Source organism: Fusarium fujikuroi, chromosome FFUJ_chr04 (assembly GCF_900079805.1).
Source record: "Fusarium fujikuroi IMI 58289 draft genome, chromosome FFUJ_chr04".
In the NCBI taxonomy this organism is placed as follows: domain Eukaryota; kingdom Fungi; phylum Ascomycota; class Sordariomycetes; order Hypocreales; family Nectriaceae; genus Fusarium; species Fusarium fujikuroi.
This window is the reverse complement of record NC_036625.1, coordinates 1,413,771-1,427,984: the sequence shown is the minus strand read 5'-3', so window position 1 is coordinate 1,427,984 and position 14,214 is coordinate 1,413,771. Positions and strand designations below refer to the sequence as shown.

Sequence of the window (14,214 nt, the reverse complement as noted above, 5' to 3'; positions counted from 1 at the left end):
GCTGAGGTGATCACATTCGTTCATTTCGACACGATATAACCTTAAAAAGAAAGCTCCGCATTCGCCCATAGCTTAAAAGCCTTAAGTTGACTAGAGGCGAGACTCATGTGCGATCCCCGCCGGGGAGACTCAGTTCCACGTATCAGATCATGAAGACGATCACAACTATCCCCAACACCCATGTCATCATCAATCGACTTCAGCCGGCGGACGCCCCAGATGGAGAGCTATCTGTGGAGCTTCTCTCCACAACCCCAGGATTCACGCGGCAGTCTCTGTCACTCCCCCGCATGTTGGCGAGAAATGATCAAAGACGCCCGCATGTGAGTTGTCAAGGGCTCGGTGACATGTTGGATGAATCTATGTACAGTGCCCCCAAAGTTCATCTCGGATTCCTCTCAGCGGCGTCTGGGCATTTCGCAACATTGGGGTACGTTGCTTCTTTCGCGCTTGATAGCGCAGCCACTTTTTGACGACAGGTGAACGTCGATTCGTGGACTTTTTTATCCGCCGAGATCTTTAGACTAAGCGAACCAATTCATACGCTTATGGATATATGGTTATTCTAAGGTCTCCGCTTCAGGCTGGTATACTCACTATGTCGAGCCTCATGGACAGATGGTGTTTTGAGCCTCTGGACGAGCTTTGAGAGGGCCTGTAGGGCTACAACTTGGGCGAGTGCTGGTAATATCAATGCGAAACAGGATATTGACAAGGGTCGTGGTTTCATTCGGACGTGAGTTTGCGTCGTCTGTCTTAGTCTGTGCCTCTAATTTGCACAAAGAGGCGACGCATCAAACCCTCCTCAACAACCCGTGCAATTGACATGGGGAGTTTCTATCTTACACCAATAAGGCCGATGCGCCGATATTGGGGGTGAGAGACGTCTTGATGTGACCCCAGACTTGGCTGTCACTGGTCGTTGGACGATCAGTTTCGGGTGGTGGTGGTCTGGAGTGTCTAGGGGAGCTTGATAGCTCGTGTCGACTACAACACTGGACCGTGAGCTTAGCCGGACGATCATTTAATATCCTGCGATCTCCCCTCGAGATTCTGATTTCCTCTTCAGAGATCACACCACAATCAAGTATTGGTGCCTTTCGACCTTCGAGCTTGCCTTTGAATAAATTGACAGCTCCACATCTTGTTTCGACTCCAAATCCGGGGAAACAAGCTTAAATTTAAAGCATACCCTCTATCGTTTCTTAGCCTGGAGCCCACTCCCATCTCAACGATCCTCGGCTATCGCCACTCAAACTACCCCCAACAGTTCGTTGTCTTTCAACACCGCAACCATGGGTCTCGCGGGCATCCTCAAGAAGGTCATTCGCAATGATGCGATGAAGACTGACCCCGAGGAGATTTACAACTGGCGCGTCTTCGCCATCGTCGCCGGCTCATGCTTTGGAGGCATGTTGTTCGGCTGGGACACTGGAGCTATTGGCGGTGTCCTCGCCATGAAGGCCACGCAGGAGCGATTCAACTATACTCCTGAGGCCAAAGTCACACTTGACCAGAACATTGTCTCTACCCTCCAGGCTGGTTGCTTCGCTGCTTGTTTCTTCACTTCGTACTTTACCGAGAAGTTTGGTCGACGATGGTGTCTCGTTGGAACTGGCATCGTCACCACTATTGGTGTTATTCTTCAGGCTGCCTCTACTGCTAATGGTTCTCTTCCCCTCATGTATGTTGGTCGTTTTGTTGGTGGTCTGGGTGTCGGAGCTGCTTCGTCCTTGGTACCCCTTTACGTGTCTGAATGTGCACCTCGAGCTATCCGTGGTGGTTTGACCTGTAAGTCCTTTCCCCCATTCACAGTCTATGGGGGCTGTTACTAACTCTGTATAGCTTTCTATCAGCTATTCATCGTTACTGGTGTCATGCTTTCGTTCTGGTAAGCTAGAAATATCGATATCGTTCTATGAAGCCAGCCTAACATAACATCAGGGTCAACTATGGTGCTCTCCTCCATCTCAAGGCTCCCACGGTCTACGCTTTGCCCCTAGCTCTCCAGGCTCTTCCTGCCGTGTAAGAATCGACGCTGTGATATCAAAGACTATACACTGACCGGCTCTAGCCTCCTGATCACTTGCATGCTGCTGGCCCCTGAAAGGTAGGACGTGTCGATTCCAGATGAAGAAGGAAATATTCACTAACAATGAAAAGCCCTCGATGGTGTGCGCGCAAGGATGACTGGGAACGTGCCAAGTCTATTCTCATCAGCCTTCGCATGTAAGTCAATTTTGAACTGAAATGGACACCATTAAATAACATGGCTTCTTGTAGGCTTCCCGAGGACCACGAGTATGTCCAGGCTGAGCTTCAGGAGATGTCTGCTCAGCTTGAAGCTGAGAAGCGATTGACCGGCGACGCTTCTGCCTCGACTCTCTGGAAGGAACTCGTCACCATTCCCGGTAATCGAAAGCGAGCTATCATCTCTGTTCTGCTCATGATCTGTCAACAAATGACTGGTGTTAACGCCGTCAATTACTACGCCCCTCAGATCTTCCAATCTCTCGGTATGACTGGTACAACGGTCTCACTCTTTGCGACTGGTGTCTACGGTATCGTCAAGGTCTTGGGCTGTGCTGCTTTCCTCATCTTCTGTGCCGACTCTCTCGGTCGACGACGCAGTCTTCTGTGGACCAGTGCTGCTCAGGCTCTTACCATGTACATCATTGGTATCTACGGTCGTGTCGAGCCTCCTGTTGCCGGACAAGGCATCTCTGCTTTTGGATACGTTGCCATTGTGTGCATTTACCTCTGGGCTGCTCTCTTCCAGTTCGGTTGGGGACCTTGCTGCTGGATTCTCGTCTCTGAGATCCCCACTGCCCGTCTTCGAGCTCTGAATGTCGCCATCGGTGCCGCTACTCAGTGGCTGTTCAACTTCATCATTGCCCGAACTGTCCTGACCATGCAAAAGACCATGGGACCTGCCGGCTACGTAAGTATTCGATACAATCATCTTGACGAGTTTGAGATAGCTAATTAAAACTTGACAGGGTATGTTCTTCATGTTCGGCAGTTTCGATCTTCTCATGGGTATCTTTGTCTGGTTCTTCGTTCCCGAGACCAAGGGTCTCAGTCTGGAGCAGATGGACGAGCTCTTCGGTGTTGGCGACCTTCACAGCAAGCTCGATGCCGAGGGTCCTGAAGGCGCCCGCACGCCCAGCATCCGGGAAGAAGTTGCCGACATCAAGAATACCAAGCACTAAGGTTAACGCCAAGGTTTAATGAATCGGTGGACAAAGGGAGATGTGATCAGGGGGTGAAATATAATTCAAGACCAAGTTTGATGAGTTTGGCTGTTCGTTAGGAGTAAAGCGTGAGGATGGTAGCAGTCTGCGGGCACTGCACATGTACCAAGATGCAGCGATACCTGAATGAGTTATCACCATCAGAAGGGATATTGCCTGGTTCAAAAGAAACTTCCGGTTAAATGCAACAATCTTACCAAGCTAACTGCGGCACGCACATATTGACTTTCTAAATTATCCGGGAGACTGTCCTCACCTGCTAACGCTTCTACCGACGCGTTGTAAAAGTCCGATTGGCTGTGTTCTTACGAGTTATGCAGAAGATGTTAATTATCACAAATCAAGGAGAAAATACGTTGAATCTCAAAGGGAACCGAGCTGAGCTAGTGACGGACCGCGTTTCAAGATCAAAGTATATCTTCGAGATCGCAACGGTCTGTGTGACGTTGATACCAAACATCCAATATCTCACGTATCACCTATCCTCGTGCAGTGGAATCGACCCGATAGGCCAGCAACAACAGGTCACAGTGAGGTCACTGAGGTGTGCCAAGCTGTGCCTCGGGGGCTTTCCTATGAAGGATGCTTTCCAAGAGTCAGTTATGGGACGCTGATGGTCTGAACATGACTAGGTCTAGGTTACTATGGCAAAGTTAATTTATCCTTGTTTAGAAGGTTATCGAAGTGAAGTGAAGTGAAGTGTTGTGACGGACGACAAGCTCCTTTTCTCGACATGATCATGGTCTAGGACTCAGGAGGGCTCGAGCTCTCTTGGTTCGAAACTCTGTAAGGTCCTGTATGCAAAAGTCCCTGTCGTAGCAAGCGTGGTTAAGGAGTTGATAGTAGTTTGTGTGGGGTTTGTGCTTTGTGATTTGTGTTTCTGTGTGATTTAGATGTCAATCATTATCTGCCAGTGCGAGATCGGACCGAAGAGGATAAACCGTGAGACGTTGCGGACAAGGGTAAATGGGTTATGTTATACTGTATTGTGCTAGTGTATAATGTTTGCGAGATTACCTGTATCCAACATGAGGAAATATCTACATACCTAGCTATAAGCGTTACAGTGCTTACAGCGACAATTGACAGCCGACAGGGCACTTGTTAGCAGACTTTTATCAATGCATGCAGTGAGAAATTGATTCTGAGATGAAGCACAAGACCCTGTCTCAAGGAAGCCAACGCCCACTGCCGAGAAGCCAATCAGCACCGTGCCCCACCCCTCATGGAAGCTAACCCGGAGGTTCTAGGCCTTCTTGGCACTATCCTACAGCTACGGGGTACAGGGCAGAGGCCACTAACGGCCAAGGCTGGCACTCCTATTCGTGGACGTGACGGTAACTCTTCTCAGGGCCACTGCCGACAGTAGCGTCTCGCTCTACGTTTGTGGTGGTGCCGAATTTTGGTGGGATCGGCAATTTCACGTTTATCAACCAAGGAGGGGAAAGAATTGTCCGACGACGACCCCTTTTGAGGGTCGATTGGGTTGCAAGAGTGAGTTTGTGAGGATCTGGATAAGACGAGTTGAGGACAGTTTTCTTCTTCTTGCGACGTCGTCATTAAAGGGAAGAGAAAAAAAGAGGCTAAGCCCTAGTAGGCCAGATTGACAAGGATCTACCCATGGTATTGGCTTCTGTCTGAGTTTGAGATGGCGTTTCATCGTTTCATGTGTTTTTTTCTTCTCTTTGAGGGACCATGATTCAAGAGAGAGAGAGAGAGAGAGAGAAGAGCAAGAGTGAGGCGGCAGAGTTATGCGGTTGCTGTGTTGCATGAAATAAGAAATGCTTGGTGATATAGATTCAACGTCTTGTGTCGTGTGATTTGATGTTCATGCAGTACGAGTAACATCTTGTGTAAGGATAAAACTAGAGATTCTAGTAAGTACCCCAGAGCCAAGACCAGTCCAAAGTCCAAAGTCCACCTCAGGGCCTGGTATTTGGAATTTGATTTTGACCCTCCAATTCCCTGTCGTTACCTGACTCGTCTGCCGCCTCACACCTCAAAGGTCCCTCCCTATCTCAACCCTCAGGCGACAGGGGTCAGAAGCTAGTTCTGCCCTATGACAGCGGCAGGCGGATCAGAAACATATGAAACTGGCCTGACTTTGGGTTTTCCTCATGTCTCTTGGAAGCCCACATCAAACAACAAACCCCCATTCCCTCTGCATGTTGGTAGGTACACACGTGCGTACGTACATTAGATGGATGTAAGTGCGTTATGACCAAACATTGTCATCTGTCCGTATGTCGTCGTCTATGTACGATACAGACACAAACTGTCACAGTGACGATACGCAACAAATCGTCTCTCTCTAATCGGATGTCTCGGTTGCAGCCTTGTTGATCACCCAAACAGCCAAGAAAGTCAGTCTCGAGGGCAATGCTATGCGATGCAGTCTCTGGACCCACAAGACAGACAAGCATGGACGTTGAAAGTAGGAAGTTTGTTCTGTAACTCTCTGGTATCTATAGAGTCTATTTTGGTGGTTAGTAGGTTAGGTTAGGTTAGGTTCAGTTCAGTTCGGTTTAATGTTACCTCTTTCAAAAGTTGGGCTACCTTAACTCACGCTACGCTACTTTGTACATATCCATGCCATGCCAGGCCAGGCCACTACATTGCATGGATAGTAAATGTTTTGCCCTTGTCGTCAATATGGGGCATTGGATGAGAGGGATGGGCCAAATCACCTCAATCTTTCTTTTCTCTTAGTTTTCTCGTTCCCCCCGCCTGTTTCCAAAAAGAGAAACAAGTACAAGTAATATTCGTCTGTTCTTTTATTAGTGCCTGAGTTCCTATTTCAGTTCTTCGTATTCTCTATATACATGTTCCGTTCGTTCGTTCGTTCGTTGTCTTGGATGTCTTTTGGAAAGTCTCACTTTTACACCAGCCCTACAAGGACGGACCCAACCAACAACAACGGCTTGACTTCCAATCTCAGAACACATCACTGCAATTATATATGCGTTGTTCATTCATGCCCTTGCCTGTGGCCTCAAAACACTAAAGTCACTACTACTATTGCTGCTGCTACTTACTCTTACTGCTTATATGAATCCTTCGCGCCCACTGCGACCAACACTCGACAACCCCAAGCTCTTTTGTTCACCAAACTCCACACGAGTGCAGCTTGCGTCGGCAAAAGTGCTGACCGATTTCTTTATCATCCAATCGGCCATATCGCGACCCTAGGTGCATGGTAGCTGCATCTCTTAGGTAGTCTTCAGGTTGATCGAATTTGGTTGGGGTCCGCTCTTTGACTTACACAGGTTAATGGCGGTCGAGAACTGACTCTTGGAGATTCGAAAATCATATCCACTGCATCAACCTTGGATCCTACTATTCGCCAATGTTGAGGTTTTAGGTTATACGGCTTCTGGGCGTTTTCCTAAGAAGCTACCTTACCTATTCGCCTGAAAGGTTCTGGTTCATGTCCAGAAGAAGAAGGACTATCACGATTTGAGAGAGGATAGAGACATTGACAAACATAGCCAACATTACTTTTGTCTTATCGCAAAACCAATCATCCATCCATTCATTTTATTATTATATCAGTCAATTGGACTGACTTATATACGATAACCATGCTGGGGCCACAACGGCCAACACCAACGCGCGGCGCTCACGACATGGCATTTACCATTACCCCACGACACAACAGTCACTCAATACCGAACCCCTCCTTTCGTAAGTCCCCAGATTTTTTTTTCTCGGTCATTTACGCTCTTTATTAGCTACCTTATCGATTTTTATTTATTTTACTTTGTCTTTTGACTTTAGCTTTTCCATCCCTGGCATTCAGCTCCTTCGGCGTATTCCTCTTTCGTCTTGTTTCCCTCTCATATAAAGTGGCCATTAATCTCTTTAGCTTCTCGTCTTTTCTGTTTCTGTCTTGTAATTTTCGAGCCCGTCAAGGATCAGGCATTCAAAGTTGCATGTTTTGGTTCAGTACGCTCTCCCATTGATCTCCATCCCCAATGATGTAATTTGTTCAAGGGAAGCTCAGCTAAAGCTCTACCTTACCTTACCTTACCTTACGACTCCACACTTTTCTGCTTCTCCCGCATTTCACTCTATTTCCATACCTTGGCATAGTCCATCAATTGCGACCAATTCCTCTTGCTGAGGTTGGCAACTTATTTTTGGAGATTGTGCCTCTGGGTTACATAATCAAAGACATTGAAAAGAGCCAGGAAAAAGCCATAATTGCCACTAACTGCTCGGGGCGCAACCAAAACACTATCAAATCATGTACAAGCCATTATAATGGCCGACGCTGACTCCAACCCTTCTACAGCCACGCACAATTCGCCGCGGACATGGCTCCTCACTTCAGCTCTCTCCCCCCTGTCCGTCCGACTCATCCGGTTACTGCTATCACATGGCGACTACGTTGTCGCATGTTTGCCGCCCTACGAGATCGATCATGAGGACCGCAGTGCTGAGTTTCGCGAGCTCGTGAATGAGTGCAAGAGCTCCAGAAAGGATCGTGAGGGGTGGAAGGACCGTATACGCGGTATCCGATGCGATGGGGCTGCCATGGGAAGCTGTGGAGCTGCTGTCGCCGAAGCTGTGCAGGTCTTTGGGCGGATCGATATCCTACTATGCTGTAAATCCGATGGTATGTTGGGGGCTGCCCCTTGGATTCAAATTGACGCATTTTACTGACTCCATCACTCTTAAGCTGTCGTGGGAACCGTAGAGGAGCTATCGACAACTCCGTTCACCCAAAATCTCGTTCGCGACCAGTTCGAGTCCGTCTTCTTCTCCCAGGTCAACTTTATAAGAGCTGCTCTCCCTCAGCTACGGTCTCAACACACAGGACATATCATTGTTCTAACCAGTACCGGGGGGCACATTGGCACACCAGGCATGTCGATATGTACAGCTGCGACATGGGCTCTAGAAGGGTTCTGCGACTCACTTGCGTACGAGATTGCACCCTTCAACATCAAAGTTACCGTTGTACAGCCAAACAAGGAGATTCTTTCCTTGACTAATCGTCTCACCTTTGCTCCTCAAATGGCTGCATATGATCAATATTCAGAAACAGCTCCCAGCATTCGCGACATTCTCGCCAACGTTCTCAATACTCATCCGGATACAGCTCTGCCATACCCCTCGTCACCAGCTGACTACGGACCTTCACCTATGTCCCCCGCCAGTACTTCCCTCGAACCAGATGCAGCGCCTGGTGAGATTTTACATCGCTACCCCAAGTTACCGCCTGGCGCAGCAGATAAACTGGTCATGGAGACCGTTCATGCTCTTTCAGCGATCGGAGGACATGAAAACCCTCCAGCACGACACATTGTCGGCCACGAAGCTGCTGTCGCGGTAAAGGAGAAGCTCAAAACTGTTACGGAAGAGCTTGAAGATTTCGTAGAAGCGAGTTTGTCTGTTGATACCTTTGAGAGTGAGCTGCAAGCCGAGGCAAGGGAGAGAAAGCCGTCAGATCAAAGTCCCCAAGGACCGCCATCATCAGTTGGTTGAATATGATGACGTAAATCTCGAACAGCTGTTCATTTGGACAGTAATAAGCATTTATATGTTAGTTGTATTTCGGCAAAAGTTGGATATGGGTGCTTGAGGCCAACATCGCGATACCCCAGGAGTATAGGAGATTCTTAGTGGGCTAAGCTTTTGAGATAGCACAGGGTTTCAGTGCTGACCATGGAAGAATTGACAACCATTTTGGAACATTCTCAGCAGCCATAAAACAGTAACAATGAGTGAAGTGTTGATGTGGACTTGAAGTGACTGGTATGCTCTGCATTATTGTCATCGGCTCGCAAAAAGTCGACTCCGGTTCTCGAGGCTCCACCTGATCCGGCCACCCATGTAAGGGTACGCTACCTCATAACTACAGCAGCTCCTAGCCGCATGCGACAGGTGTACGATACCAAGCTCAAGATCCGGCGATTAAAGGCGGCATTCAGCTTTAACTAGAAGCTCAGCTCAATAACTCAAAGAGGCGACGCTGACACAACAATGCGATTGTAATCAACATCACCTTATACCAAACGAAGAACCCTGCGACGCCCCCAAGGACGTCACCGACTAAACACCAACCACGTTGCGCTGGCGGACATGTTGAGAAAACACCAGATGCTAGGATGAGCTTGGATCCTTTAGCCCCCGTCGCTCCTGCGAGGGTGAAGACACTTCTTTTACCTCTGGGGCAGATCAAAGCAGACCGATTCGCCTCCTTCGTCGAGCGACTCAACAAGGAACATGTTGTCCACCTCCGCGACATCAGCGCTGATGGCCGCCCTAATAGGAGTAAGGGATGCTCTCAACTGCTCAATATGGCGCTGACATAGCTTGCGCAGACATGTTCTCGCCTCTGGCATACCCAGACGGTGCCATAATATACAACCTCGTTACTCACGTTCCTCCCCCCTCCCACCTCGCCCTCACACCCTTCGACTTATACCGAGAACCCCTTGCTATAATAGCTCTGGCAGATGGCACCGAGCTGCACCAAAAGAACTTCAACAAGCGACAGTCTATAAACGGCACAGGCCCGACGACGACTGAGAAGAATATTAGAGCTTTATACCAGGAGCTAGAAGACCTGCGCGACATGTACCCCAAGGCTCTGGTACACCAAGTCTTGCTGTTCGATTATGCCAACCCTCACGATACCGAAATTCCAATGCCTGAGGGTCTTGTCGATATTCCTCCTCTCGAGAACTGCACTGTTACTACACTAAGGACTGTTATGTGCGACATCTCTTCGCTTCTCCTAGCTGAGATGACAACGCTGGCCAAGTCCTTCGAGGCCATGACCAACATCGAGTCCCCTGTGCCTTATTCGTCCACTTCAAAGCATACTAATGGTGGTTCGTGGGGTGGCGAAGGAGGGTTGAATGGGCTCCTTAGGAGAGGGTCGAGTATCTCTTCGCGACATTCCGTGCGCTCTAACTCAGCTGGCGGTATCATGGACAAGACACAGGCCCGCATGTCTATGCCAGCCAACGCCCGCCCAGGACTTCATTCGAGCAGCTCAACACCAGGGTTATCGTCAACACCTCCAAAGAGCAGCTTATCGAATCCACCCATCACTACGGATAGTCAGAGCCCGCCAGCTAGTGACCGGTCAACACCAGATCCACAACCTGCGCCGCAAGAAACTACAGAGAGCTCTCGGTCAGCTAGTCGCGATAGGATATCAACGCAGGGCTTTGGTTCGGGTGGTGTGAATGATCGTTGGAGGCTGAGAACCAAAGGCCGAGCTGCGGTTGTCGTTGGTTCCATGTTTCTTCAGGCTGGACGATGGACGGATTCGATTAAGGAGCTTAGCGATGGTGCTATGGCTGCGCGATCTGTGAATGATCATCTATGGCATGGAAAAGCATTGGAGCTGATCTTGGTTAACCTGTTCCTCCTTGGCTGGTCCAACATCGAGTTCCATGTACCTACAGTACTGATCCAATTCCCGGATAAGCCAGCGCACAAGCAAACGCCAGACCCGACTCCTGAAGACCCGGATCAACCAAAGCATCTTAGAAATCTCCAATGGCTGCTACCGGAGCTTCTGGAACGTATAATAGCATTATACTCCAGAGTATCATCGGACAGCCTGCCTCCATTACCCATGTCTGAGGCCTTCATTCGATTTTCCAAGATATACTCCGCTCTTCACCTATGTAATGGGTACCTAAACCGAGAATCTCTAGCCATGATTGCTACAGGGATTGTCCCCGAGCAGCCATACGTAGCACCTCCACGGTTTGGTGTAACACCCTCCAGACAACAAATCGGAGCGATGCTCTTCAAGGCATTCCCTGCGGGCGCTTCAGAACTTCTTACAACTGTGGACCGAGCGTCAGTTCTGAGCGGCATAGCAACTGTTCTAGGACCCTTGGGACTTCACCGAAAGAAGGCCATGGTGATCCGGGAGCTGGTATCTGTCCTTATCGGTGGTCTCGTCGAGGCGCGAACTCGAGGTGCTGCAGATATGGGTATCCATCCTGCTGCCGGACTGATGTCGTTGACTTCAGGAGGAGGTGGATCAAGCAGTGGCTCCATGGCTCTAGAGATTGGAGAATGTGACATTGAACAGGGCATAGAAGCTCTGATGACCCTTCTCTGCAAGTCGTATGGCATTGTTGGGTTCGATTTGACCAGAAAGACGGGTGCTAAGAACAACGAGGATGTTGACGACTCGGACGAAGCTGTGATTGCTAGGATACGCGGCCAGTCTGCGGCGCGCTTCTTCGGGTTTCCGGATGTCAAGCTTAATATTCTAAGGGCTTGCATCAACTTCTCTGAAGCACTTCCGGATTTCGATGGTGTTTTACGATTCTCGAGTGATCTGTTGCGAACAGCCGGTTCCGGTGTTGCTCCAGGACCTCGGAGAGAGGATGCTTCACCTATGATCACCCGAGACGAGCAAGTTCGATTAGCTACTGGCATATCGAGGACCGCCAATCTTGTGCAGAGGCTAGGCTACAACGACATAGCAGCTGAGTACTGGGATGAATTCTTTGTACGAGGTATCAAGCTTGAGCCCTCACTCAATAGCAAAACGCCAGTAGCTCATTCCAAGAGCATCCTTCCTGGTGCTACTGCTACCCGTGCATCTCAAGACCTTGACCCTTTTATCTATAACCCATTCCTGAAGAAACCAGACGAGATGGTAAACCAGACACTTGTGGCTGATGAATACGCTACGTTCAAGATCACACTACAGAACCCCTATGATATTGAAGTGGATGTTGAATCCGTTTACTTAGCTACCGAGGGCGTGCAGTTTGACGCTGTCAAGGAGGCGACTGTTGTCGGGCCGTACCGAACACAGGTGATCCGATTAAGGGGAAGGGCAAAGGAAGCAGGAACTGTGAAGGTCACAGGTGCTATTATCAAGGTCCGAGGATGCCGTGAGCGGCGATTCCCTGTTTTCTCCATGCCTTGGACGCCAAAGCAGGAAGTCAAGGTCAAAGCCAAGGGTTTGGCTGCACTCGAGGAAGCGGTCACAGATGTTAAGCCGTTTGCTCCAAAGCTCGAGGCTGAAAGTTTGAGTCTCACTGCTATTCAAGCACAACCACTGGTAATTGTCAAGTCCACAACTCTTGCACAGTCCTCCATCATGATCCTGGAGGGTGAGAGGCAGGTGTTTTCAGTGACGTTGCAGAATCTTGCATCGACGCCAGTGGACTTTATGCTTTTCTCCTTCAAGGACTCTACACAGGAACCGCTCCAGACTGCGATCAACAACCGAGATGCGACACCCTCTGAGCTCTACGAGTATGAGCTTGCGCTGATGAAGAAGCAGGCGCTGCGACTTCCCAACAGCCAGCAGACTCGTCATATTGCACCTAACGGAGAGGCCACCTTCGACTTTGAGATTCTTGGTAAGCCCGGACTCACAGGGGCTACGATCCAGGTCGACTACACTCATCTGGGGTGCCCGCAAGAAGAGATGCCTGATCAATTCTACACACGACAGGTTTCTCTAGATCTTACAGTGACGGTGAATGCTAGTGTCGAGCTTGCTCGAATCGATGCACTCCCCGTGCATGGAGAGATTCCTCAACCCTTGTGGGATCGCCTGGGTAGTTCCTTTACTGCCAAACCTGATGAGTACTGTCTCTTGTCTGTGGATCTTCGCAACGCCTGGCCCAGCCAGATGGTGGTGCAACTGGAGAGTAATGATGGAATTTCTGTGCAGGAGGATATTTTGCCTGGAAATACGAGCCGTGTCATTCTTCCAGTCAAACGGGTGTATCTGGAGGATCCCCATGCCACAATACCAACCCTGAACCCCTCCCGAAACCGACAATTCGTGGTTAGCGCCAGCAAGATTTCACCTGAAATGGAGCGAGCGAACCGAGAAGGGTTCTGGTATAGAGAAAGGGTTCTCAGCTGTCTCAGAGCAACATGGAAGACGACATCACTACCTAAGAGGAGTGGCTCGATCGATCTGAGAAGCATACGGCTGACCTCGAGAATGATCGAAGCAATCAAGGTTGACGAGGTTGACATTGATATCTCGGTCGAAGATAAGGATGGCAATGCAGCTGAAAAGGATGTAGCATACGTCGATGAGTTTATGCAACTTAGGGTACGCCTCACGAACCGGACAGCTCAGAAGATCCATCCCCTTGTCAGAATTCTTCCTTCACTTCGCCATCGGCCTGCAAATGTTGGGCTGGAGTTTACACGGAAGCTTGCTTGGAACGGTACTCTACAGCAGCTCATCCCTGTGCTAGAAGGACACGGAAGTGCCGAGATTTCAGTAGGCATGACAGTGCTATGCCGTGGAGAGTTTGAAATTTCAGCTTCAGTAGAAGAGGTGCAGGTTTGGGATGAGCCTAGAAGTGAAACCACAAGAGCGAGATCTGAGTCTCAAACGATGATGGACGCGGCTCTCGGAGTTAAGGAGAGAAGGATCTGGCATGCGAGACAACCTTGTCTATTGATGACGAGAGATCGCTAGTTGAGGAGGGACTTTGATGGTGATGGGGATCTATGGCTTTTGTACATTGGCCTCGATTAAATAATGGAGATTTGTACTACGATGCGATGTAGACATTTAGTGAATAGCAAAGAGAGCGGTCAACGACCTTTGATACTATGAAGAAGTCCCTGTAAAAGAGTCTGTTTATTTATCTTAACATGCTTTGAAGTAGATGACTACCCTGCAGTAGCGCCTAGAAGTGAGTACCCTTCCATGCATCCGATTCATTGACCCCACTTTTTAGTCTTGTATCGAGACATTGAATAACGAGAACATACCCCAAAATTCACGTCAGCGACTTAAACTTTGATGTACTCTTTACTCTCTGACTGTCCGATCACCTGATAATCAGCGTCCGCGTGTGCCGTGCAGTGTGGCTTTATAACTTGACTCAACGGCGTCATGTCCCGAGTCAGCTCCGGCTTGTAGCGGCAAAGATTTTGGATTTTTATATCGGATGCCGAAGACCAAGCTTATCGGAATTTGTTCTCATCTACT

General features: G+C 49.1%; 3 protein-coding genes; all 3 read left to right on the top strand.

Annotated features, from left to right (window-relative positions):
- Window positions 1–1,295: 1,295 nt before the first annotated feature.
- Window positions 1,296–3,212, top strand: FFUJ_13436 (related to quinate transport protein; the record flags this gene model as incomplete). XM_023576122.1 has 7 exons in its annotated part: window positions 1,296–1,791; window positions 1,846–1,891; window positions 1,945–2,025; window positions 2,075–2,110; window positions 2,164–2,229; window positions 2,284–2,941; window positions 3,000–3,212. 7 exons carry the CDS (start codon window positions 1,296–1,298, stop codon window positions 3,210–3,212), a joined length of 1,596 nt encoding a protein of 531 aa, XP_023429321.1.
- A 4,305-nt stretch (window positions 3,213–7,517) lies between these two features.
- On the top strand, window positions 7,518–8,744 carry FFUJ_13435 (related to hypercellular protein (hypA); the record flags this gene model as incomplete). XM_023576121.1 has 2 exons in its annotated part: window positions 7,518–7,872; window positions 7,936–8,744. 2 exons carry the CDS (start codon window positions 7,518–7,520, stop codon window positions 8,742–8,744), a joined length of 1,164 nt encoding a protein of 387 aa, XP_023429320.1.
- Window positions 8,745–9,367: 623 nt separating this feature from the next.
- FFUJ_13434 (related to hypercellular protein (hypA)) lies at window positions 9,368–13,695 on the top strand (the record flags this gene model as incomplete). XM_023576120.1 has 2 exons in its annotated part: window positions 9,368–9,533; window positions 9,584–13,695. 2 exons carry the CDS (start codon window positions 9,368–9,370, stop codon window positions 13,693–13,695), a joined length of 4,278 nt encoding a protein of 1,425 aa, XP_023429319.1.
- Between the last annotated feature and the right edge of the window lie 519 nt (window positions 13,696–14,214).